Genomic DNA, 27,486 nt, shown 5'->3' with positions numbered 1-27,486 from the left:
TTACCTTTTATATAAACCTGAGCAATACACTCAGTTCCTTCAGACAACTCTCTTAAGACGATAAAGTTACAAAGAAACTGCAGATACATATTGATGGAGAGAGTTCCATTATTAGAAATTGCCTATAACAGTGATATCATGGTCTCAGAATAAATCAAACCAAAATAAACCTACAGAACAAGGATGGAAGTTCCAAGAATGTTTCCTTAGTTTTTACAATACAATATATTTTCAACTTTTCCTAAAACTATCCCCTAATTTGAAAATTATCAACAGGTTATATAATTCTTAAAGTGGTGCCTAGAATGTAATATGTGCTTAATAAATGATTGTTGATTAATTTTCACTTATTTCTCAATGATTAAACAAGTACTTTATTTATTATAATATGATGAGAGTTACAGGTTGGGTCCTAGAAGAAGTACTAAGATTACAAAATTAGGTGAGACCTCAATGGTCCATAAGTCCTATCATTTTCATTTTAGACATATGAAGGAAAATGAGGAACAAAGAGATCAGTTTACTTCTCAGGAGTCAAGGAATAAAGCATTCAATCTTGAAATCCAATGTTCCTTTAGTAACTTTTTTTTTGATGGGGTAAGAGCCCTCCTTATGTTTTAAGAATCTCCCATCCTAATGTCCATAAATTGGAAATGGCTGAAGAAATTGTGGTCTATGATGGTAATGGAATGCTACTATGATATAAGATTTATGAATTGATGCAAACTGAAATGAATGGAAAACCAGGAGAACATCATATACAGAAAAAGAATTATTGTGACATGACCTGTAGAGAGCTGAAACTCTTGAGTCGATGCACTGAGATCAGGACAGCTGAGCACTTGAGGCTAACTACTGATTGGACAATACTCTATGGGCATATGCTTGGAAAATGGCCCTTCCGACCAACAGGATGATTTCAGAAAGGCCTTTCAGAAAGGAAAGGATTTCAGAAAGAACTGATGGTGAGTGAAACAAGCAGGGCCAGGAAATCATTATATATTTCAATAACAATACTACATGATTGCCAATTCTGATGGACCTGGCCATCCTCAGCAATGAGATAAACTAAATCAGTTCCAATGGAGCAGTAATGAACTGAACCAGCTACGCCCAGTGAAAGAACTCTGGGAGATGACAAAGAACCATTGTATTGAATTCCCAAGCCCTATATTTTTGCCTGCCGGCATTTTGGATTTCCTTCACAGGCTAATAGTACAATATTTCAGAATCCGATTCTTTTTATACAGCAAAATAACACTTTGGTCATGTATACTTATTGTGTATCTAATTTATACTTTAATATATTTAACATCTACTGGTCATCCTGCCATCTAGGGGAGAAGGTGGGGGGAAGGTAGGGAAAAATTGGAACAAAAGGTTTGGCAGTTGTCAATGCTGTAAAATTACCCATACATATAACTTGTAAATAAAAGGCTATTTTAAATTTTTTTTTAAAATAAAGTGAAAAAAAAAAAAGAAAGAAAGAAAATGCCCTTCGCACTATCCTGTGCTGGCTCGATGATTGGTGTATACAGAGAATTTTAGGAGGGACTAGGGGGTGGAATAAAACTAGTCAGAGGCATTTTTGCAGTGGAAAATGAAGAAAGAGGTTGCAGAAGATCCCCTTCACTTCTATCCTTATAGACCAAAAATAAAGACTAAGGACTTTTGCTTATCCTGACTCTAGCTGATTCTAAGGTATCCTGAGTGCTAGTGTGGTCGTCACAGTGATCAACTGTGAATGACTTAACAATTCATACCAATATACTGATCCAAGAAAATCTGAAGAACCTATGATGGAAAATGCTATTCATCAGAAGGAAGAACTGATGGAATCTGAAACAAATAGAAGCTACTTTTTAAACTTTATTTTTGTTTTGTTCTACGTTCTGTAATATGACTAACATGGGAAAATGTTTGGCATGGGTATATATACATAACTTATATGAAATCATTTGACTTCTCAGTGAGAAAGATGCAAAGGAAGGCAAGGAGAAAATTAGGAACTCAATTTTAAAAATTTTTGAAAAAAGTTTTTTATATGTAATTGGGGGACAGTAAAATACTAAATAAAAAAAAATGTTTAAAAATCTCTCTTCTCATCTCTCCCCTATAGTTTAAACAATTTCTTCAAATGATCTATATAATTGATTATGTTCTCTACCACTTAGTATTTTTTTCATGGAAGGAAAGCTTATATTTGAATTTTTTTTTTTTTGGTTAATGTGTGGCCATTCCTGAGTTATTATGGTGACAAGGTGGATCTAAATATACACTCAGAAGATGATATCAGAATTGAAACTCCTACATTCAAAGCTGCCAAGAAAAATAAGAATTGGGCTCAGGCCATGGAAGAGATCAAAGGGGAGTTTGAAAATCAAGTAAAAGACTTAGAGGAAAAATTAGGGAAATAATTTAGAGAGGTGCAAAAGGAAATACAAAATGCTAATGAAGAGAAGATGCCTTAAAAAGCAAAATTACCCAGTTGGGAAAGGAAGTACAAAGAAAGAGAGAACAACTATACCAGGAGAGCATCTACAGTGCACCAGGTGGCATCTATACCACTCCTAGCCCATCTGGGCCAGCTGGGCCAAGATACAAAAGTACAAAGGCTCACTGAGGAAAATAATTCCTTAATAATAGAATTGAACAAATGAAAATAATGACTTTATGAGAAATTAAGATACAATAAAGCAAAACCAAAAAAGTGAAAAAAAATAGAATAAATGTGAAATATCTCATTGGAAAAACAACTGACCTAGAAAACAGATCCAGGAGAGAAAATTTACAAAATTTTTGGTCTACCTGAAAGCCACAATCAAAAAAGAGCTAGGACATCATATTTCAAGAAATGATTAAGGAAAACTGCTCTGACATTCTTGAACCATAGGGTAAAATAGAAATTAAAAGAATCAACCAATCACCTCCTCAAAGAGATCCCCAAGCAAAAACTCCCAGGAACATTATAGCCGAATTTCAGAACTCCCAGGTCAAGGAGAAAATAGTGCAAGCATCCAGAAAGAAACAATTCAAGTATAGTGAAGCCACATTCAGGAAAACACATTAAAGAACCAGAGGGCTTGGAGTATGACATTCTGGAGAGTAACGGAGCTTGAATTGCAACCAAGAATTACCTACCCAGCAAAACTGAGTATAATCTATCAAAGGAAAAGATAGTCATTTAATAAAACAAAGGATTTTCAAGCATTCATGATGAAAACACCAGAACTGAATGAAAATTTTAATTTTCAAATACAGGCTACTGGAGACACAAAAGGAGGCAATTAGGAAACTGATATCATAAGAGACTTAGTAAGGTTTATTTGTTTACATTCCTACAATGAAGGATGATACTTGTAACTAATTAGAACTTTCTTATTATTATGGCAGTTAGAAGGAGTATATATAGACAGAAGGCAGGCTATAATTTAAATATGAAGGATATCTTTTTTTTTTTTTAATGATGAAATTAAAGAATGAGAGAGGAATGTGCTGGGAGAAAGGTAAATAGAGATATGGAGTGGTGGAAGTTATCTGCCATTAAAAAAAAAAAAAAGAGGAAAAAAAAAAAGCTCTCATCATAATTGGCTCAAATAGGAAATAATATAATCAACAGATTTTACCCTGCAGAAAAATAGGAGGGGAATACAATATGGGAGGGGAAGGTGGGTGATAAAAGAGAAGCCATATTGGGAGGGGTCAGGGTCAGTAACAAATACTTTTAAGGAGGGACAAGATGAAAGGAGAAAGAGATAAATGGGGGGAAATACAATTAGCAATAGTAATTGCAAAAAAAAAAAAAAAGATGAAGCATGTTTTCCTGGATGGAATATTAAGGTTCTCTGGGAAATTATGAACAGAATGCTCTCAGGCAAAAAACAAAACAAAACAAAAGAAAAAACACTGGAAAATCCTCCATGAACAAAGTGAACTATGTTGTAAAAGCAATGTTCTGGGATGATCATTTGTAAATTACTTTGTTTTTCTCAGTTGTACAATCATCCACATCTTTTCTGAAGGATTTATGAAGAAAAATCCTATCTATATCCAGAAAAGGAACTAATTGTGTCTTAATACAGATTGAAGAATACTCTATTTCTATCTCTCTCTATATATATATTTTTTATCTTAATTTTTCATGAGAGTTTTTGTTTTCAATAAGGTGTGGGAGATCTATGTTTTTCTTCACAACTTGACTTTTAAAAAAATATTGTACATAACTTCACGTGTGGTTTCTAGGCAGAGAACCTAGAACTCAAAAATCCTGAAAAAAATTTTTTTTTAATTTTTTTGAATTTAACTAGGGGAAAATATTAAATAAAAAAGGAAAAAAAGAGTATTTAAAGAACAAAAAAAAAAGGAAGAAAGTTATACTAGAATTTTGTTAGAAACATGTAGGAAAATTTCTGTTCTATAGAAATTTCATTAATTTTTTTAGTAACATGCAAAAATATCCCCAAAGTTTGTAAAATGTTTTATATACATTATCTCATTTTAGCCTTAATATTCGGTGGGATAGGTACTACTATTTACTCCATAAAAGTCACACAAAAACAACAGTGACCCTAAATTTTTCGTATAAGAATCTAAGAAGCCACCTAATTCATCACATGGTTTCTCTAACATTTAAGCTAATCTACTTTTCCCAGATGGTTATTAGTAATTGTGAGATAATCAAAAAATCACAGGTCTTATAGTCAATGTACTAACCCCATTTATAAGGGGTTATATAAGGCTAAGAGGAACAATAGAAAAGTACAGAGCACAGGCTAATGTACCTAAAATGATCACAATGATCACAGAATACTTCCTGGTTTCCAGATACCCATTGGTTGAACTCCAAAAAACAAAAAACAAAAACCAGCTGCTAGACTTCATGTTTGTTGTTGTTGTTCAATCCTTTCAGTCCAATTCTTTGTTACCCCCAATTTGAGGTTTTCTTGGCAAAAATACTGGACTGATTTACCATTTCCTTTGCCAGCTAACTTGCCCAGGTCATATCTTTTTACAATGAAATAAAAGTATCTCAGCTGAAGGGAAGCTTGGCCATTAAATAAATGTCCTTTTATTGCACACCTCTTCTTGAAAACAAAGTTTATGACTAAGAACTTTGGAATGAACCCGTCCATATGCTATCCTTCCTAATTAACAAGAAAGAAGTAAAATACCAAAGATCACTTTTAGGGACAATAGTGCAGTATTCAAAGTTGTCTATATACCTTATATCTTTTTCCAGAAATCTAGTAGCTTTATGATGCCCATAGCTAATCTAGTTCTTCATGATTTAGAAAACTTTTATCAATGTTGGTTGGCCTTAAGCTTAGCGACTTTCTCTGATGGATACATAAGCAGAGGCATATTGATTATTTTATATTTTAGAAGAATCTCAGTTGTTCAGGATTTTTACTTAAAATGATAACTTGGTTATAACAAAATTACATGTTGAAAAGCAGTCTTATGTTTTGGCACTGTATTTGACTACAATTGTTACATACATGTTAATTGAACTACAATACTATAAAAAGGAGAAAATTATTGTGACATATTCAATATTCTATTTTTACAAACCATTTTGTCTTGTTGTCTTTGAGCATCAATTTTCAAGAAATTGCAATTAGTTAAGAAACAAAATTCTTCCTCTCAAAAATATTGTTCAAATATTAGCTAGCCTAAAATGTGGATTAATAAGAAATATAAATGTCATTCCTCCAGAGTTCTAGAGAGAAATATAGGGCTTCATAAGTTTTAATTGACATGTTTTTAACATTTTAAGGTTGAAATATGCTTTTCATATATTATATCATAATGTTTTGTTTGGATGGAGCCTACATTTCTTTACCTTAAAGGTAAATACCTGTAAATACCTTTTAGATATTTGGCTCTTAGGACATTAATGCTAAAAAGCATCTCATGAATTCAAATTCTTATCAATGATGTTAGAAATATAATCTTGTCACTGAAATTCAGATATTGAGGAAAATTTATTAAAGAATAATCTTAAGGAATCACCTTAACATTTCTGGCCAGAAACAGGCTCCACTCCTTCTTAGGAAGAGGGAGTGCTGCCTACAGGAATAGGAGAAACTTTATATTTGCTAGTTTGGAATAGCCCCTTCCTTCAGAGAACGGATTGGTCCATTTCTTTTGGGTTACAGTCTTTCTGATTTCCCATTACGTTTCCTCTAAATATATATAAACATGTTTTCCCTCTCTCATCATACATCCCGTGTTCAAAAATGTTAGAAAATTCCTCCTATCCATTGTGCAGTTTAATATTTAATTAGTCTATTAAATAGGTGCAATAGTTATTTGGTCAAGTTCTGTCATTGACCTCAACTATTTTAGGCTGGAACATCTATTATCTTAAGTTTGTGTTTTTCTCAAAACTGCAAGTTTCTTTCTGATTGGCTGAATTCACCTGTACCTTCCTAGCCCCTCCTTGTTTGCTCAAGGCTTCTATTGATCATTTAATTAGTCCATGGAATCTTAACCTTCCTAATACAGAAAACTTTTTGGTCAGTGGTACCCTTGATCCTACACTACCTTAAAGCTTGCAACATTGTGGAAACCCAACTTTTCAGCATTTCCCACAATGATCAGAAACATGACTTGGTTTAGAAAATCTCCCCACTAAATATGTTGGCTATATTGTATTTTCAGATGGCTACCCTAAGGAAGAAATGATTTATAGATGGAGGAAAAATTCAGTGGAGGCTGCTGATCAGAAATCATGGCGACTTTATCAGTTTGACTTCATGGGTCTCAGGAACACATCTGAAATTGTGAAAACTTCTGCTGGTAGGTACTAGATTTGATAATTCATAATGAAGGTCTCCTTATTTCCATGGTTAACTATTCTCTAAAATACCCTTGTCTTGACATTTTGGGGATATTTTGTTAACTATTTGGGGATATTTGTTAAAGGACAAGTATGACAACTGTCTTGTTTTAAAATGCGTTACACAACAACAATGGGCATAAAAGTAAAAGAAAAAAAAAGTTAACCATCTCATCTATTTTTCTAAAATTTACCCAAACATTTTGTGTTATGTATGTATGTATTTATATATGTATTGCCTCAGAGACCAAATTTTGCTTTGAATTTATTGATTTATTTTTATATAGCATTGTGTGGGCAGAGGCTTAATCTAGGATTACTCTTGAACAGTCTTGTGAAACATTTTTATTTAAGGAAATTGTCATCCCTATTGATATAAACATGCATATTTCTACATACAGTATAAGAAATAAGGACAGATTATTTAACAGATTTTTTTTTAATACCAAGTAAAAACATTACATTCAGATTACTAGGAAGGGGGACACAAGTTAAGTAATTTGTTTAACTTCTTGAGTTTGAAAATATTTCTTTTATCTTTGTACTTTTTCTTAAGTTTTTGAAATATACACATACTCTAATTAGGTTGCATCATGTTATTATTCAACTGTTAAATGAGGCATGTAATAAGATGAACAGGAAGTCACTGGTATCCAATATTACCTTATGGTAACTGTCATCCATTCTTCAATGATTCCAGGTTTTGTCAAGTGTGAAGAAACTTGGTAGTGTAAAAAGTTTAATGTATACCTATGTTTTAGTATCAGATATCAAGTGACTGAGGAAATTCATGATATCAAAAAAAAATTATTCTGAACTTAGAAATGCTTTTAAATGAATTTGTATTGTATTTATCACAATACCTATATATAAATATGAATATATGTGTATGTATATACATATATATATATATGAAAAATAGTAATTAGGGAAGTTTAGGAGCTCAAAGAAGTTGGGGACTATGAATAATTGTGAAAAATGCTCTCTGGAAAGTAATAGAAAGTTTGATAATTATATCATCATGGAAGTGGTAAGTGGCATGATATGTGCCTTAATGTTAAACAGTGATAAATTTTAAAGAATGGAAGTAGAGGAATTAATTGACATTTGATTTTAATTTTGACATATTTAAAGAAATTCTGTGGAAATAGAATAAAACTTTGTGGAGGCCTGCTGCCAGTTACGAAACTGCATTTATAATGAATATTTGAATAATTGAAATACAACTTTCCCCTAATACACTGTTGTTAAAATAATATTTTTTTTGGGGGGGGGGTTTACATGGTTTTGGAAAGAGTGATATAAAACAAGAAATTTTATATCTATTAAGCCATGAAGTAGAACTTAGTTTCCTTGCTAGTTTTTCTTGTTGGAATTAATATCAAATAATGATAAATGTTGTTTGTTCAAAGACAAACCTAAGTTGAATAAATAGGCAAATAATAAGGATGACAAGAACAAAAAAGGTTTAAAATGTAACCTACTGTGTCTTTGCAGTTAACAGACATGAGAATCAATAATTAAGATGCTAATTTGTTCTTACTAGATTAGTACTCTAAGCATAGATGGGATGCAAAAGACACTATAATAACTTCCCACTGGGAGCTTACCAATAGGCTTGAAACTTACTTCTGAATCCTAACATGTGGCTTCTCTGTGGCCTTGGGGGTATTGAAATTCAGATTATGGAGTAAGCTTTCAGATTGCTTTCTTAAAGGCAGAGTGGTTGACAGATGAATCTAGTTGACTTCAATTTCCCTTTGTTGTTTCCATTTTGTTCACCTAAATCATAGGCTCTCTCTCTCTCTCTCTTTTTTTTTTTTAATCTACATAGGAAGGAATGAAAAGAAAGAGAAGCTCTAAGTAGCAAACAAAACCATAGAATCATAGAGGTGTATATGTGTGGGAAGGAGATGATATAGTGCTATGATAAATAGTTCTACAAATCTTTCTTTTCATTCCTTCATGTAAGCTGATTCTTCTTACTGTCATCAATATATTTTGGTTGCTTCTATGCTACACAATTATTCTGGACAGATTTGTCCGAATGATAATCTGAGGGTGGTTTGGGCTGACAAGAACAAAAAAGGTTTAAAATGTAACCTACTGTGTCTTTGCAGTTAACAGACATGAGAATCAATAATTAAGATGCTAATTTGTTCTTACTAGATTAGTACTCTAAGCATAGATGGGATGCAAAAGACACTATAATAACTTCCCACTGGGAGCTTACCAATAGGCTTGAAACTTACTTCTGAATCCTAACATGTGGCTTCTCTGTGGCCTTGGGGGTATTGAAATTCAGATTATGGAGTAAGCTTTCAGATTGCTTTCTTAAAGGCAGAGTGGTTGACAGATGAATCTAGTTGACTTCAATTTCCCTTTGTTGTTTCCATTTTGTTCACCTAAATCATAGGCTCTCTCTCTCTCTCTCTTTTTTTTTTAATCTACATAGGAAGGAATGAAAAGAAAGAGAAGCTCTAAGTAGCAAACAAAACCATAGAATCATAGAGGTGTATATGTGTGGGAAGGAGATGATATAGTGCTATGATAAATAGTTCTACAAATCTTTCTTTTCATTCCTTCATGTAAGCTGATTCTTCTTACTGTCATCAATATATTTTGGTTGCTTCTATGCTACACAATTATTCTGGACAGATTTGTCCGAATGATAATCTGAGGGTGGTTTGGGCTTCTCTTGTAAAAACAAGTACATGGGTTTTTTAGCAGTCATTTTAATTGTTCAAGGACCTATTATTATTATTATTTTTTTACATTTAGGTTTGTGGCTGAATTCCAGGAATTTAGCAAAGTGGGAAGTTAGGATTCTAGCCTTTTTTTTTTTTTTTTTTTATAATAAATTTTATTTTATTTAATAATAACTTCGCATTGACAGAATCCATGCCAGGATAATTTCTACACGACATTATCCCTTGCAATCACTTATGTTTCGTTTTTTCCCCCTCCCTCCCTCCTCCCCCCCCCCAGGATGGCAAGCAGTCCTATATATGCTAAACATGTTGCAGTATATCCTAGATACAATACATATTTGCAGAACCAAACAGTTCTCTTGTTGCACAGGGAGAATTGGATTCAGAAGGTAAAAATAACTCGGGAAGAAAATCAAAAATGCAAATAGTTCACATTCATTTCCCAGTATTCCTTCTTTGGGTGTAGCTGTTTCTGTCCATCATTTCTCCAATGAAACTCAGTTAAGTCTCTTTGTCAGAGAAATCCACTTCCATCAGAATACATCCTCATACAATATCGTTGTCGAAGTGTATAATGATCTCCTGGTTCTGCTCATCTCACTTAGCATCAGTCCATGTAGGTCTCTCCAAGCCTCTCTGTATTCATCCTGCTGGTCATTCCTTACAGAGCAATAATATTCCATAACATTCATATACCACAATTTACCCAGCCATTCTCCAATTGATGGGCATCCATTCATTTTCCAGTTTCTAGCCACTACAAACAGGGCTGCTACAAACATTTTGGCACATACAGGTCCCCTTCCCTTTTTTAGTATCTCTTTGGGGTATAAGCCCAATAGAAACACTGTTGGATCAAAGGGTATGCACAGTTTGATAACTTTTTGGGCATAATTCCAGATCGCTCTCCAGAATGGCTGGATTCGTTCACAACTCCACCAACAATGCATCAATGTCCCCGTTTTCCCGCATCCCCTCCAACATTCATCATTGTTTTTTCCTGTCATCTTAGCCAATCTGACAGGAGTGTAGTGATATCTCAGAGTTGTCTTAATTTGCATTTCTCTGATCAATAGTGATTTGGAACACTCTTTCATGTGAGTGGTAATAGTTTCAATTTCTTCATCTGAAAATTGTCTGTTCATATCCTTTGACCATTTATCAATTGGAGAATGGCTTGATTTTTTATAAATTTGAGTCAGTTCTCTATATATTTTGGAAATGAGGCCTTTATCAGAACCTTTAATTGTAAAGATGTTTTCCCAGTTAGTTACTTCCCTACTAATCTTGTTTGCATTCGTTCTGTTTGTACAAAGGCTTTTTAATTTGATATAATCAAAATTTTCTATTTTGTGATTGGTAATGGTCTCTAGTTCATCTTTGGTCACAAATTTCTTTCTCCTCCACAAGTCTGAGAGATAAACTATCCTATGTTCCTCTAATTTATTTATAATCTCGTTCTTTATGCCTAGGTCATGGACCCATTTTGATCTTATCTTGGTATGTGGTGTTAAGTGTGGGTCCTTGCCTAATTTCTGCCATACTAATTTCCAGTTATCCCAGCAGTTTTTATCAAATAATGAAATCTTATCCCAAAATTTAGAATCTTTGGGTTTGTCAAACACTAGATTGCTATAGTTGACTATTCTGTCTTGTGAACCTAACCTTTTCCACTGATCAACTAATCTATTTCTAAGCCAATACCAGATGGTTTTGGTGACTGCTGCTTTATAATATAATTTTAGATCAGGTACAGCTAGACCACCTTCATTTGATTTTTTTTTCATTAATTCCCTTGAGATTCTCGACTTTTTATTGTTCCATATGAATTTTGTTGTTATTTTTTCTAAATCATTAAAATATTTTCTTGGAAGTCTGATTGGTATAGCACTAAATAAATAGATTAGTTTAGGGAGTATTGTCATCTTTATTATATTTGCTCGGCCTATCCAAGAGCACTTAATATTTTTCCAATTATTTAAGTCTGACTTTATTTGTGTGAAAACTTTTTTGTAATTTTGCTCATATAATTCCTGACTTTCCTTTGGTAGGTAGATTCCCAAATATTTTATGCTATCAACAGTTATTTTGAATGGAATTTCTCTTTGTATCTCTTGCTCTTGGATTTTGTTGGTGGTGTATAAGAATGCTGAGGATTTATGGGGATTTATTTTGTATCCTGCTACTTTGCTAAAATTTTGAATTATTTCTAATAGCTTTTTAGTAGAATCTCTGGGGTTTTCTAGGTATACCATCATATCATCTGCAAAGAGTGATAGTTTGGTTTCCTCATTGCCTACTCTAATTCCTTTAATCTCTTTCTCGACTCTTATTGCAGAGGCCAGTGTTTCTAATACAATATTGAATAATAATGGTGATAGTGGGCAACCTTGCTTCACTCCAGATCTTACCGGGAAAGGTTCCAGTTTTTCCCCATTGCATATGATGCTTACTGAAGGTTTAAAATATATGCTCCTAACTATTTTAAGGAAAAGTCCTTTTATTCCTATGCTCTCAAGTGTTTTTATTAGGAATGGCTGTTGGATTTTATCAAATGCTTTTTCTGCATCTATTGAAATGATCATATGGTTTTTGTTTGGTTGGTTGTTGATATAGTCAATTATGTTAATAGTTTTCCTAATATTGAACCAGCCCTGCATTCCTGGTATAAATCCTACTTGGTCATAGTGTATTATCCTGGGGATGATTTTCTGTAATCTTTTTGCTAATATTTTATTTAAGATTTTAGCATCAATATTCATTAGGGAGATTGGTCTATAATTTTCTTTCTCTGTTTTCAGCCTACCTGGTTTAGGTATCAGTACCATATCTGTGTCATAAAAGGAGTTTGGTAGGACTCCTTCAATCCCTACTTCTTCAAATAGTTTATTTAGCATTGGAGTTAATTGATCTTTAAATGTTTGATAGAATTCAGATGTAAATCCATCTGGTCCTGGGGTTTTTTTCTTCGGGAGTTGATTGATAGTTTGTTCTATTTCTTTTTCTGAGATAGGAGTGTTTAGGATATTTACTTCTTCCTCTGTTAGTTTAGGTAAGCTATATTTTTGGAGGTATTCTTCTATTTCATTTAAGTTGTCGAATTTATTGGCGTAAAGTTGGGTAAAGTAACTCCTAATTATTGCTCTAATTTCCTCTTCGTTAGTGGTGAGTTCTCCCTTTTCATTTTTAAGACTAACAATTTGATTTTCCTCTTTCCTTTTTTTAATCAGATTTACTAAGGGTTTGTCTATTTTGTTGGTTTTTTCATAGAACCAACTCTTAGTTTTATTAATCAATTCAATAGTTTTTTTACTTTCAATTTTATTGATCTCTCCTTTTATTTTTTGAATTTCAAGTTTAGTGTTTGATTGGGGGTTTTTAATTTGTTCCTTTTCTAGCATTTTTAGTTGCAAGCCCAATTCATTGACCTTCTCTTTCTCTATTTTATACAAATAGGCCTCTAGAGATATGAGATTTCCCCTTATTACCGCTTTGGCAGCATCCCATACATTTTGGTATGATGTCTCATTATTATCATTTTCTTGGATGAAGTTATTAATTATGTCTATAATTTGCTGTTTCACCCAATCATTCTTTAGTATGAGATTATTTAGTTTCCAATTATTTTTTGGTCTATTTTCCTGTGGCTTTTTATTGAATGTAATTTTCAATGCATCATGGTCTGAAAAGGATGCATTCACTATTTCTGCCTTACTGCATTTGAGTTTGAGGTTTTTATGTCCTAATATATGATCAATTTTTGTATAAGTTCCATGAACTGCTGAAAAGAAGGTGTACTCCTTTCTGTCCCCATTACATTTTCTCCAGAGATCTATCATATCTAATTTTTCTAGTATTCTATTTATCTCTTTGACTTCTTTCTTATTTATTTTGTGGTTTGATTTATCTAATTCTGAGAGTGCAAGGTTGAGATCTCCCACTATTATAGTTTTACTGTCTATTTCTTCTTGCAGCTCTCTTAATTTCTCTTTTAGGAATTTAGATGCTACACTACTTGGTGCATATATATTTAATATAGATACTTCTTCATTATTCATTCTACCCTTTAGCAAGATATAGTGCCCTTCCTTATCTCTTTTGATTAGATCAATTTTTGCTTTAGCTTGATCTGAGATCAGGATGGCTACCCCTGCTTTTTTGGCTTCACCTGAAGCATAGTAGATTTTGCTCCAACCTTTTACCTTTAACCTGCATGTATCACCCCGCTTCAGGTGTGTTTCCTGTATACAACATATTGTAGGATTCTGGCTTTTAATCCATTCTGCTAACCGCTTCCTCTTTATAGAGGAGTTTACCCCGTTCACATTTATGGTTAAAATGACCAATTCTGTATTACTTGCCATCTTGTTAACCCCGGTTTATGCTTTTCTCCCTTCTTACTCCCTTACCCCCTCCCTTACCCCCCTTCCCAGTATTAAGCTTGTGAGCTCCCCTTGCTTCTCACAGCCCTCCCTTTTTCAGTATCCCTCCCCCCCCTTAGAGTCCCCCCACCCCCAACTTACCCCTTTCCCTCCCAGTTACCGTATTCCCTTCCACTTAGCTTATTCCTTCCTTTTTCACTTTTCCCTTCTCACTTTTCAATGAGGTGGGAGAAGTTTCACCATAGATTGAATATGTCTAAAATTCTTCTCTTACTGCCAATTCTGAAAGCAGTAAAATACTCACTATTTTCATTCCTCTCCATTCTTTCTCTCAGATTTACTAGGTTTTCTTTGCCTCTTCATGAAATGTAGTACCCCCACTTTCCCTTTTTTCTAGTACAATGTCCTTTCCACAACTAGTTTCTAGAACAAGGTATACATGTATTCTTTATACATCTTTACAGCCGAAATATAGTTCCCAAGATTAATCTTTACCTTTTTAGATTTCTCTTGAGTTCTGTGCTTGTAGATCAAATTTTTTGTTAAGTTCTGGCTTTTTCATCAGAAATAGATGAAATTCGCTTATTTCGTTGAATGTCCATCTTCTTCCCTGGAAAAAGATGCTCAATCTCGCTGGGTAAGTTATTTTTGGTTGCATACCAAGTTCCTTAGCCTTTCGGAATATCATATTCCAGGCCCTTCGATCCTTTAATGTGGATGCTGCCAGATCCTGGGTGATCCTTATTGTGGCTCCTTGATACTTGAATTGGGTTTTTCTAGCCGCTTGCAGTATTTTTTCCTTTGCCTGAGGGTTCTGGCATTTGGCCACTATATTCCTTGGTGTTTTGATTTTAGGATCCCTTTCAGTAGGGGATCGATGAATTCTTTCAATGTCTATTTTACCTTCTGTTTCTATGACTTCTGGGCAGTTCTCTTTGATAATTTCCTGGAAGATAGTGTTCAGGCTTTTTTTTTCATCATACTTTTCTGGAAGTCCGATGATTCTCAGGTTGTCTCTCCTGGATCTGTTTTCCAGGTCTGTTGTCTTCCCCAGAAGGTATTTCACATCCTTTTCCATTGTTTGATTTTTTTGGATTTGCTTGACTGATTCTTCTTGTCTCCTCGAGTCATTCAATTCCAATTGTTCGACCCTGATTTTCAGTGAGGTATTTTCTTCACTCACTTTTTTAAGATCTTTTTCTAATTGTCCAATTGAGTTCTTTTGTTCTGTGGAATTTTTTTCCATTTCGCCAATTTTGTTTTTTAGAGAGCTGTTTTCTGTTTCCAGTTCACTAATCCTATTTTTCAAGGATTTGGTTTCTTTATCCACTCTCTCTTTAACTGACTTCTCCAGGCTCTTTTGCCAAGCTCCCTCTCCTTTTGCAGAGCCTCCCTCTCCTTTTCCCATTTTTCTTCTAGCTCCCTTGTGAGAGCCTTTTTAATTTCCTCCATGAGATTCATCTGTGCTGAGGGACATAAGGTCTCTTCCTTCGGGGATTCACCTGGGGACTGTTTGTTTTTAGTCTCCTCAGGGTTTGGAGTCTGCTCTTTATCTGTATAAAAGCTGTCCAGGGTTAAATTCTTTTTCAGTTTCTTGCTCATTCTGTCTATTTATCAAAGACAAACTATCAAAGAAACAGAAGGAAAAAAAACCCCTTGAATGGAGGCTGCTTTCTTTGGGGGAGGGGCAGGGTATTCGTGAGGCACAGGTCCTACTGTGCTATGGCGCCTGCGCACTGAGATCCGAGCGCTCTGAGATCCGAGCGGGCTAAGACACTGTGGGGGAGGGGTGGCCAGGTCCCGAGAAACTCCAGCTGTTTGGGATTGTATTCTTCACCCCCGGTGTTTTTAGCTTCTCTGCTGGGCTGCTGACTTGCTCCTATAGCAAAGCTCTCACCGCAGAGACGGCTGCGATCGCGTCCTACCCCCTCTCCGCTCCGCCCGGTTCTGAGCTGCTATCTGTGCTCTGGTTGCCGCTGCTGCCCGCAGACTGCTTCCAAATACCGTCCCCGCCCTCGCGCAAAAACAGACCTTTCTTGACGAGTCTCAAGGATGGTTTCTCTTGGTAAGTAATTGTATGGTTTTTTTTCAGTCGAGCATTAATTCAGAGGCATGAAATGAAATGAATAGTGAGAGAAAAACACGGAGATTACACAGAAGTGTATTTCCTCTCCGCCATCTTGGCCGGAAGTCGGATTCTAGCCTTAAGGAAACTTTAAAGGAATTTAGAAGATGATGATAATAAACTTCCTATATATAACAGTGAAACCTTGATGCTAAATCAGAATATAAGTGAAATAGGATGTTGTCAACAGGAGGCTAAAATGATTAGAATCCCTACAGTGTCTGAATAATGTGATGTGTTCTTTATCAGTAGCCAGCCACACCCAGTATAAAAATCAGGTGTCAACTGGGAAGATATCTATTTAATGAATATTCATGAAACACAATTGTTTACTAAATGTCTGTAGCTTTTTCAGAGTTTTGGTAGCTGGCTCCCACTGTGTTCTGATAGTACATCAGAGAATGGTTGTCAAATGATTTTTTTAGGCAAATGTTTTCATTGTTTCTCATCTTCTAATTCAGAGTAGTGAAAATATGTACTTGATTTCATTATTTGGAATAGTTTAAAACAGTTCATGACTATCATGTCATTGATCCTTACAACCTATGTGGGGTTAATAGAGGATGATCATAATTATTAAATTTATATTTTTCTATTTCAATATGGACTGTTGAATGTCTTTCAGATAAAAGGGAATTAATATTCAGAATCAGAATATTTTACATACATCTAATCTCAGAATTCTTTACCAATTTCAGATCTTATAGTCCAGGCAGAAAGATACTTTGGGAGATAGTGCCTTAAAGTTGTTAAGGCACTAGGGAATCTGCATATTTATGTAAATTAATTTAATTCCAATATCAATTTTTTAAAAAGAGGATGTCTAAAGGAAGTTGGAATTTCAAATAAAGTAGAAAAATACAAGATGTACTTCATCCTGTGACTTATTGTTTGGTTAATGATATCAATTAGAAGCATACTCTCTATGCTTGCCCAAATAATTTATTTCATGGACTGGCACAAGGGATAGAACATTGGACATGAAATCAGGAAGATCTGAGTTCAAATACCTCTTTAGACATTTACTGGTTGAATGACCATGAATGTCTTTTTCCTTAGCCTCAGTATTCTTACTGAGAACACAACACGAGAGTTGTATGAAAATAAAATGAGATAATATATTTTCAAATTTCTTAAGGCATTAAACAGACACTAGATAATATTGTTATTGTTACTTTGATGAATCTATGATTTCATCAAAGTGGGTTCTTTCTCCAGTTGTATATCTTTTATGCTTTCTCATACAATGTGACTTACCTATAAATTTGCCATAAGGGCTTTGCTGATTGTACAAGAGATCTTCCTCTAATTCTCTTGACATTTGCCTGCATCAGGGAAGTACATGTACTATCCACTGGTCATCATATATTCTTTGAATTTGACTAATCTAACTTCTTTTCTAATCAAACGTCACATCTGATTCATTACTCTATTCCCTTCCAGTAAATCTTAGTGATGTAAATGGTATTTCAATTTCCTCATTTTGTGTGATTTAATGGAAAGAAAAATGTATTGACAGTGAGAGGACCTGGATTTTAATCCTGGCTCTATTAAAAGCTACCTGTGCAAGAAAAAAAAAATTGTTATCATCAGCCAGTTTACACTAGCCCAACACTCATTTATTCATAAAAATTCATAAAATTTAAAAATCATGAAATTCAGATATGAATCCTAAAATTCTTAAACATTTGAAATAAAACTATTTCCTTAAGAAAACAAATAAATCTATTGATAGATCCATATATATATACATATATACATACATATATATTATATATAACATGCATACATATATGAAATATACATGTTGTATGATGTGAGACATGTTAGAAAGGCATTCATTATCAAAAACTTTTTTTCATTTACGTACTCATAATATATGATGCTATACTGTTATTCATTATCTTCAACTAAGTAATTCTACCCTGAGTCTTTTAGTATCTCAGAATACTTACTTTCTTTACCCATAAGAAGAGGCTAAAGATAAAATTTTCTACTCTGCAGTTTTGCCTTGCATTGACTTTGGCAGAAACTTACAGTGGCTGCATAATTTTCAATGACCTCATTCTAATCCCTAATCTTTACAAATAGATGCATTTTAACTTTTTAAATAATTTAGTTACATTTTAAATACAAAAGAAAAAAGGCATTGCTATGTACATAGCAGAACTCAAGAAAGGATTCAAAATAAAAAGCAATAACTTTCCTTTTCAATAAAGCTTATATAAGAAAAACACACATTATGTTCAGAACTGTCTTGTCTTTGCTTGCTGTTTTGGTTTACTTTTTTTTGTTTTCTTTTAAAATTTATTCTTCTCCCCTCCTCCCCCAAGAAAAGTACAGTTAAGTCTGAATATACATAGACAGATAGATATAGATAAACATATTATATAGACAAGCTATATATATATACATATAGACATATAAATAATGTACATGCATGCAAAGATACCTGTTGCATGGATATATATATATATATATATATATATATATATAATATATATATATAATCATACACACATATACTTTGATATACATCTATGTAAGACTATACTATGATTGCCCATTTTCTCTGAAGGTAGATAACACCTTCCTTCAGAAACTCAAGTCTTTCCATGGTTTTCTAAAAGATAGATGTACCTTTAAAAAGTGGAGGATTTGATATGGCATTTATCCTTATAGTAGGGCATATTGGAGCAATTATCCCTGGCCCTATTTCTTTTTTTAAAATTTTATAAAGCTTTTCTTTTCAAAATAGATACAATAATGTTCAACATTCACCCTTTCAAAACCATGTGTTCCAAATGTTTATTTTTCCTATCCCCTCACCCCACCCCCTAATCCAGATGGCAAGTAATGCAATATATGTTAAACATGCAATTCTTCAATACGTATTTCTACAATCATCATGTCACACAAGAAAAAGCAGATCAAAAAGGGAAAAAAAAGGAAAATAAAATAAAATGCAAGCAAACAACAAAGTGAAAATACTATGTTGTGATCCACACTCACTCCTCACAGTCAGTCCTATCTCTGGGTGCAGATGGCTCTCTTCATTATAAGACCGTTGAAACTGCCCTGATCCTATTCTAAAAAGGCCTTTTATGTTTCATAGATGAATCAAGTCTCTGGAATGAATTAGGAAATTAGCATGTAGGGAAAAAATGGTAGAACCAGCTGCTGTTAAGATAATACTAAGTCATATATTAATTTGAACTCACTTCTGGCCTCCCCTGCCAAATTCCCCTCAAGCTATAGATTTCCCTTGTATATCATCTCTTTGCTTTCTTTTTCCTCTTCAGAACTACTCTTAATAGTTAATTTTGATCAAATTTATTCTACATAAATATTGGGGAATAGAGAGCAAAAAGTGTTACTGTCCTTTAATGTCCTTGCATCTTGTGTTTCATGGACTTGGTTAGCTACATGGCACAGTGGAAAATTAGTGCTGGACTTGGAGTCAAGAATACTCATTTTCACAAGTTCAAATCTGACCTCAAATACTTACCTATGTAAGGCTGAACAAGTCGTTTCAACCTGTTTGTCTTGGTTTCTTCATCTGTTAAATAAAACATAGAAGGAAACACTAAACTACTCTGGTTTCTTTGCTATGAAAATTCCAAATGGGATTATAGAAATTTGGACATGACTAAAATAACTAACTAATAAAAGGGATGGTCTTGTCACATGAAGTTGAATGTTTCTACCTGCCACTAAGTACCTATAGCTCACTTACTACCTATAGCACATACTAGGCCTTTATCTCAAAAAGGTTTAAATATTTCCCATATGAAATTAAAGTGATATTTTCCACTTCATACAAATAATTTTCTAAATAAACCTCATAAATTGGGCCTTATTTCACAGAGGAATAAAACTGAGGCCAAGAAAGGTAAAATAATTTGTCCCTATGATTAGTAACAAAAATAGCATTTGCACTCAATGCTTTTGGTTCCAAGATCAGTTATCTTTCAGGGTAAGCTAACTGGCCATGAGCCAGGAACCATGATATACTGCATAAGTGCTACAAGTAAATAGGTACCTTCCTCTCCTGGCAATGAAATTAAAAGATGCTCTGGTTGTTACAAGTGTATCAATAGCCACATTTTCTCTAGTGTTTTTTTTTACACATTGCATGCACTAAAGAATTAGTTGTTGAATTACATTGAAACTCCAAATTTTTAAGCACTTTTTTTTCCCTCTCCCATCTCTGAAATCTGAAAAACATATATGAAAGTCAATTTGCTTCCATTCAATCAAGCATTTTCAGATTTCCTTAATAGAATTGAACAAAAAGACATGGTAACACTATCTCCCACAAGCTTCCTGTAATATATTGGAAAACTGTGAAGTAACACATTGACTTTTCTTAATAAATAGTTTGGCCCATCAAATGAGCTGACATCACTTCATTTAATGAGAAGGACTGTAGCAAGGAACTATTCTGAGATTTTTATCTTGAAGACAAATAGTAATACATCACAAAAGATGGTTAAAATGGTTCCATTAGCAAGAGATCTGAAAATAGTTCTTTTGGCTTTCATCATATCAGTCTGGAATGCAATCTGGGTAATAAATCAAAGTTTCTGTCTTCCAGTTTGTAGGGAAGAAAATAGCAATAGAATCTTGGTTCAGAAAAGTTCTAAAAAATCAGTCTGCTTTAATTTATTTAGTTAAGTCAGTCCTCTCTAATTTTCAAAGAGAGACTTGATGAAACACAAACCCAAATATACAACATCTACATGATCTCACAACTACCAATACAATTGTACATCCCCTGGTGCTAAGGCCATTAAAAAATAACAACAACAACAAAAAAAAAAACTTTGTGATTTTGGAGCTGTGTTCCCCTATTTGTTACTCACCTATGTGATACTGTATTAGGTACAATGAGAGACATCATCTACTTTACTTAAGACAACATCCCCTTCTCTTGAAGGTGATGGTCTGAAACAGGCATAAAACTGAAATTTGGTAACTGAAGACTGAGAGTTAAAAACAAAATGCAGTAAGAGAGAAAAGATTGTTACTGTTGGATATAGGAGGGAGATTAGGGAAGACTCCTTGTAGGAGATGGAATTTATGTTGGATTTTAAAGGATGGATGGGAGCCATAGCCAATCATCCTGACCTATGTCTTGTCCTTGGACTTTGAATGACTGGAGGACAGAGCAAGGCTACTGACTTTGCACAGATCAGCCTCACTTAAACCCAATTTACTCACAAGACCAATATCTTGGTAATGAGGTTCTGGTCCTCCTGATGCCATTGGTCTTCAAGAATGAAAGACAAACAGCAACAAAGGATGAATAGGGATTTATTAGGTGAGAAGAGAGGGAAGGAGATTATCTAAGGATTAAGAATAACATGAACAAAAGAATGAAGTATACTTGGAGAAGGGTATTATGGAGTGAGAGAGCAGCTCAGTTTGTCTGGAGGACATTAAAATGAAATTATCTTGAATACAGTAGATTGTTAATGGCTTGGATGCCAAGGCAAAGCATTTGACAGCCAAGACTATAGGAATTGAAGTTTTATTTAGTTTTGTTTTGTTTAATTTTATTATATTTTGTAAATTAAATATATATATATATATATATTTAAAATTTAAATACATAATGAGAAAAAAATTGCCATGTACACATTATAATATCAGAGGATTCAATAGATTTTTTAAAATTTCACTTCAAGGAAACCTATATAGTAAATACTATACATTGTTTTCAAAGCTGCAGTTTAGACTTTTTGTTTTTGTTTTGTTGCTTCCTTATAGGTTTTCTTACTGGAAATTTTTTAAGATAATTAACAGGAACAGATCTAGGAAATAAAAAAATATTCTGGCAGTTGTTTGAAGGATTATTCAAGGTAGAGAGAGAATAAAGATAGGAAGAACTGTAAGTAAGATATTGCAATAATATAGGTCAGTGGTAATGAGATTCTGTACTAAGGTGGTGACAGTAGCAATAGATAGGAGGGGACTGATTTGACAGATGTTGCAGAGATAGAGTTGACAGGACCTGATAACTGGTTGTATATGAAATATGAGCATAAAGAAAGAGTAAAATTTATGCCAAGATTTTGAACATGAAATACTGGATATATGGTACCACTAGGAAAAATAATGAAATAGAAAGAATAGTTTTAGAGGAAAAGATAAAGTGAATTTATGACATATTGACTTTGAGTTATTTATAGGATATTCAAGTAGATATGTCCTATAAGCAACTGGAGTTCCAAAAAGAGGTCAGGGATAGTGAACTACTTTTAGGAGTCATTATCATAAAGGTGATGCTTGAAAACATTAACTAGACATAATATGTGACAGATTAATTTTCATGAAAACCAATCAGAACTCTTTTTTGTTTTGTTTTGTGCCAAAATTCTCAAGCTGCCCACAACTTTGTTTATCACACAAGACATCCCCTGGGAAATACACAATAGTGAGGAACACTGAAACAGGCAAAAAAGTGAGACAGAAACTGCAGGTTATTGAATGTCATGATCCTCCTGCACAAAGAGATTATATCTAGCTCATAGTTCTCCTTTCAAAAACAAAAACAACTATATAGCAGCTGTGAGATGAGGCAGTTCTCCAAAATTCCTTGCTTCTACTACTTACTGCTGATTCAGAGTCTCATTGCCCTGGATTAGACTTGGTTTACTGCAGCCTCTTTCTTGTATTATACTCTTTATGCACTCTACATATTCCTGTCAAGCTAATGTTCTGTAAGGTTCACAGTCAACCTTTTTAACCCTGCATGTGAAGGAAATTAAATTAGAACTAAAGGAATCAAGTTTGTACTCAAAACCCCCCATGAAAATGTTATTTTTTTTTATATCTGTGCTGAACAGATTTCTTTGCTTTGTCTAAATCAGGAGTAGTTACTAATTATTGACCAATAAGTGAATCAATTTGTTTCCTGAATCAGTCTTTTATTCTAGCTTACATTCCACTCAAAAACTAACAGCAGTTTTATGATTTGGAAGCATTCTATAGCACTAAAAATAAAGGTATCTAAATCGCATGTAATCATTCTTGACACTTACTGAATCAAATAACTCCTGAAAGTTTTTCTAAGGTGTTTGTGGATAATTATGCAGAAAAAACAGAATTCTTATCAAGCTTGCTGATAACGAAGGATTGAAGATTCTATTTCCTTTACTGAAAACAGCCCTATCTCCCCAACATGCAGTGTTATCTTTCTCTGACAAAAAGAGGGAAAGCATGGCTATGCTTTTCATTGAGGTGACATCCATTGAGAAATTAGTTGTTTTTAAACTATAAATCATTTCCTCCAATTCTTCAAGAGCCAATTTATACTCATACCTAGTTTTAACTGAATGAAGTTATTTCACCTTTATTAAATGTGAGCTCGGTTCTCATTTTTCAGAACAGTGATATCAGTGATAGAGCTGACTTCTTTGTGGATTCTACTTTGTTAGTTGTATCACTTAATTTTTGTTTCATTTAATTTACTTAATTTCTCCTTGTTGATTATTATGATAATTCAGTGCTTCTTAATCATTCTTGCATCATAGACCCTGTTGGTAGGATAGGGTGCCCTCTCTGAAAAAAAAAGTTTTTATTTTCATAAATTGAAATCAATTATATTGAAAGAAAACCACTTATATTGAAATATAGTTACTAGAGGAAAAAAAAAAAACAGTTCACAGATCCCAAGTAAAAATAATAGTTCTTGATGCTAAGTGAAGTAAGTGGAAAGAAAATATTGTATATCACAACAAGATTATATGATGATTAATTGTGATGAATTTGGATCTTTTCAATAATGAGGTGATTAAGGACAATTCCAATAGATTTATGGTGGAGTGAGTCATCTAAATCCAGAGAGAGGACTATGGGAACTGAATATGGGTCACAATATGGTATTTTCATCTTTTTGTTGTTGTTGTTTGCTTGCTTGTGTTCTTCTTTCTCATTTTTCCCTCTTTTGGTCGAATTTTTCTTGCAGAGCATGATAAATTTGGAAATATGTTTAGGAGAGTTATATATGTTTAACATATATTGGATTACTTGCTATCTCAGGAGGGAAGAGATGAGAAAGGAAAGAGAAAAATTCGGAACACAAGGTTTTGCAGAGGTGAATGTTGAAAATTATTTTTGCATGCATTTTGAAAAATATGCTATTCTTTAAAAAACACAGTAGATCTTAGTAAATCTAGCTTAACCTCTGATCCCAACCTTTTCTAATTGTCCCTAGTTATTGTTGTCTTTAGCTAAATAGAACCTCTCTCTCTCTCTCTCTCTCTCCCTCTCTTTCTTTCTCTCTCTCTCTCTCTCTCTCTCTCTCTCTCTCTCTCTCTTTCCACACACACACACACACACACACACACACACACATATATAATCACTTCAGGTTAATCACTTTTGCACATGTAGTTCTAAAATCAAGCCACTCCTTTATAATTCATACCTAAGTCACTTTTCCCCAGTGGCTTTGTTTCTAGTGCATCTATGCTTTAATTGTATAATTTACATTAAATTTCACAATTATCATCTACTGCTCCACTAAGGTATTCAGCTGAATTGCTATATTAGATTCAAATCCAAAGTGAAATGGGTTTTGATGAGTCAATTCAAATCAACAAGCATTTTATGCATGCAGAATAATTTGCAAAGCTATAAATGTCAGTAAAATTTTACTATTATTATTTATAAAGCATTGACCATTTCAGAATATTTGGAGGAAATGAATATGAATAGGACATAATTCCTTGCTTTAAAATTTTAATCTAGGAGGGGAAGTACATACATATAATATTACAAAATAGAACATAAGTTTAGAATAGAGATAAAAAAAAATAAAACATTGAGAGACCTAAGAAGGGAGCTTGGGTACTCTCACCTGAAAACTGTGATTGAAAATTTCCTGGGGAGGGGAAATTGTAACTAGACCTTTTAGGACAGGCAAAGTGAGGCCATAGGAAATAATATTATTAAAAACATGGTGGTAGAAAAAGGAAAGCCAAGTATAAAGAAGTCAGTTTCTGATTGGAAGAGTCACAATTATACATCACTTTGGAAAGAAAGGTTTGAGCTATATTGTGAGGAGACTCAAATATCAAACCAAGGAATATGGAATGTTCCTGGTAGCAAACACTCATTGAATGTTTTTTGTTTTTTGTTTTTTGTTTTTTTTTTTTGAATAGGCTTAATAGTCCGAGTAAGATACGATGGATAGAAGAAATGGATGGTATCAATGGAAATTAAACAAATGCAAAATATGTGAGAGATGCTGTGGAAGTGGCCTTAAGAATTAACTGGATATGGAATATAAACAAAAGATGGTAGTCAGAAATGATACTAGGATTTTGTGACAGAGCTGTCTGCAAAGTGAATATTAAAAGAACAAGAAGTGAGGAAAAGAATTGTCAGCAATAACCAGAGTAGCATGCAGCTAGAAGAATGACTAAAGGACTTAACATGGAGAACTCAAGGAAATAAATTCAGGGAAATGTAGATTAAAGTCTAAGATGAATAGCATCTCTGTGTTCAGCTTGCAAGGTTGGGGAGAACCTGTAATTAAAGACAATGCATAACACTAAGTTTTAATATTCTGCTTGTGCTGGTGATTTATACATTTGCTGGAAAAAATTCTCTAACAAGAGTGAAGACATTATTGTCATTGCAGTGCTGCTTGAGAACATTAACTTAGGGCTAGGTCCAGTATTTTGTATTTGCAACAACAATTCATAGTGCCAGGTTCCATAGCCTTTACTGATATGAATTTGGTCACTTCTTGTGGTTTCTTTCTATGGGGCAAGAACTCTATCGTGGTGTTGGGTAGATAGGTAGATATAGAGAAACAGAGAGGGATACAAAGAGAGACAGAGAGACAGAGAACTAGAAAGTTAGTGCAGCAATGGAGAAAAAAAGTATGCAGAGAGAAACAGGGAAAGAAACATGGACAGAGCCTTAGGAGAAGGTGATTAAAAAAAAAAAAAAAAAAAACAGTGACCATCGATGTTGATTAGAGAGTGATTAGAGAGGCAGGAAAATTATTGGACTTTAACCTAGAGAGGAGAATAAACCAAGAAGGAAGATATTTTTTATTGTCGATATTACTATGTTACTAAATATGTACTAAATACATAGGCTCAAAGTTAGATAAAGACTGAAAAGGAAATATTAGATTTGGCAATTTGGAAGTTACTATTGAACTCTGAAAAAGTCATTTTAATGGAGAGGACACATTGCAAGAAACTAAGGATTGGATATATAAAGGAAAAGTAGAAGGGTAGCAAAAGTAATATATTTTTGTAAAAATCTTTCAGTGAAATAAGAGAAATAAGAGATTGGCAGTTTGAATGGACAGTAAAGTGAAAAGGTTTTTTTTTTTTCCTTTAATCTTTTTGTGGACAAGATGGAATAAATCTGAATGTATTTCTAGGCAGAAAGAAAGGACTCATTGGAGAGGAAGAAACTGGAAAGACAAAGTGAGAGGAAAGACTTTCTGGAACAAAATTCCTAAGGAGATAGACTTGTATAGCTCACTGTGGTTAATCTTCATTTCAGGGATCTTCCTCAAATAAAAAATAAAATAAAAGTATGAATAAAAACAGATAACTTCTGAAGTATGAGTGTTAGAGGGAAAGAAAGTATTCAGGCAGATGGCTTTAATCTCAATTAAAATGTCATCTGTTAGGGGAGGAGATAGGGGAATAAAGAGAAAGTAAAACATTGGAAATAGTCATGGTTTAGAACATGATAAGAGGTCAGTTATGTGGATAACCAAGCAGGGGTAAGGGCACAAAAGAGATAAGAGATTAAGCAGTTGCAGTGAAGCTAATTAGCAGAATTTTATTAATTTTTACAAGCAGTTTTCATTGGTTAAATAGTATGTTATAATTGTGGGATATACATATATATGTATACATATATCTGTATATGTATATACATATATATGCCACCTGAGACAGAGATTTGGGTATAAATAGTGGACATATTGGGGAAAAAAACATGAAAAAAATCAATAGAGTAGATTTAAATCCTAACTTCCATATTAATTAGGTATGTCACTATGAGCAAGTCAATCATCAAGAGTTTAAGTGCCCATTATATGCCAAGCACTATTGTAGGCACTTGGAATACAAAGACAAAAAATAAAACAATACTGATAAATATACCCAAGAAGCTTATTTATTATATAGAGGGGAAAAAAAGCAATCTACAGAGACTTTACTGAATACGAACAAAATAGGGAGAGAGGGTACTAGCATTTGGGAGGCTTCACATAGAAAGTGATGATTAAGGAGCATCTTAGAGAAAGAAAATAATATTCTGAGGTGGATAGAAGGAGGGAGCATTTCAGGTTTATACAAAGAGATAGACACAGAATGCCCTTTGTGAAGATCAGAATGCTGATTTGGTGGATGTTTAAGAGTTTGGAAAGGGAAGTAATGAATT

At 33.6% G+C, this 27,486-nt stretch overlaps 1 protein-coding gene across 1 annotated transcript in view; it reads left to right on the top strand.

Annotated features, from left to right (window-relative positions):
* GABRG3 (gamma-aminobutyric acid type A receptor subunit gamma3) overlaps nucleotides 1-27,486 on the top strand; it is a 916,890-nt gene that overhangs the window by 748,952 nt on the left and 140,452 nt on the right. The window contains exon 6 of the mRNA XM_051984649.1: nucleotides 6,664-6,801. Within this exon, the coding sequence (XP_051840609.1) occupies nucleotides 6,664-6,801 (138 nt within the window). The remainder of the gene's footprint in view (nucleotides 1-6,663; nucleotides 6,802-27,486) is intronic.

The sequence above is a fragment of the Antechinus flavipes genome, chromosome 3 (genome assembly GCF_016432865.1).
Source record: "Antechinus flavipes isolate AdamAnt ecotype Samford, QLD, Australia chromosome 3, AdamAnt_v2, whole genome shotgun sequence".
In the NCBI taxonomy this organism is placed as follows: Eukaryota; Metazoa; Chordata; class Mammalia; order Dasyuromorphia; family Dasyuridae; genus Antechinus; species Antechinus flavipes.
The sequence above is the reverse complement of the archived record's forward strand: the minus strand, read 5'-3'. Positions and strand labels throughout refer to the sequence as shown.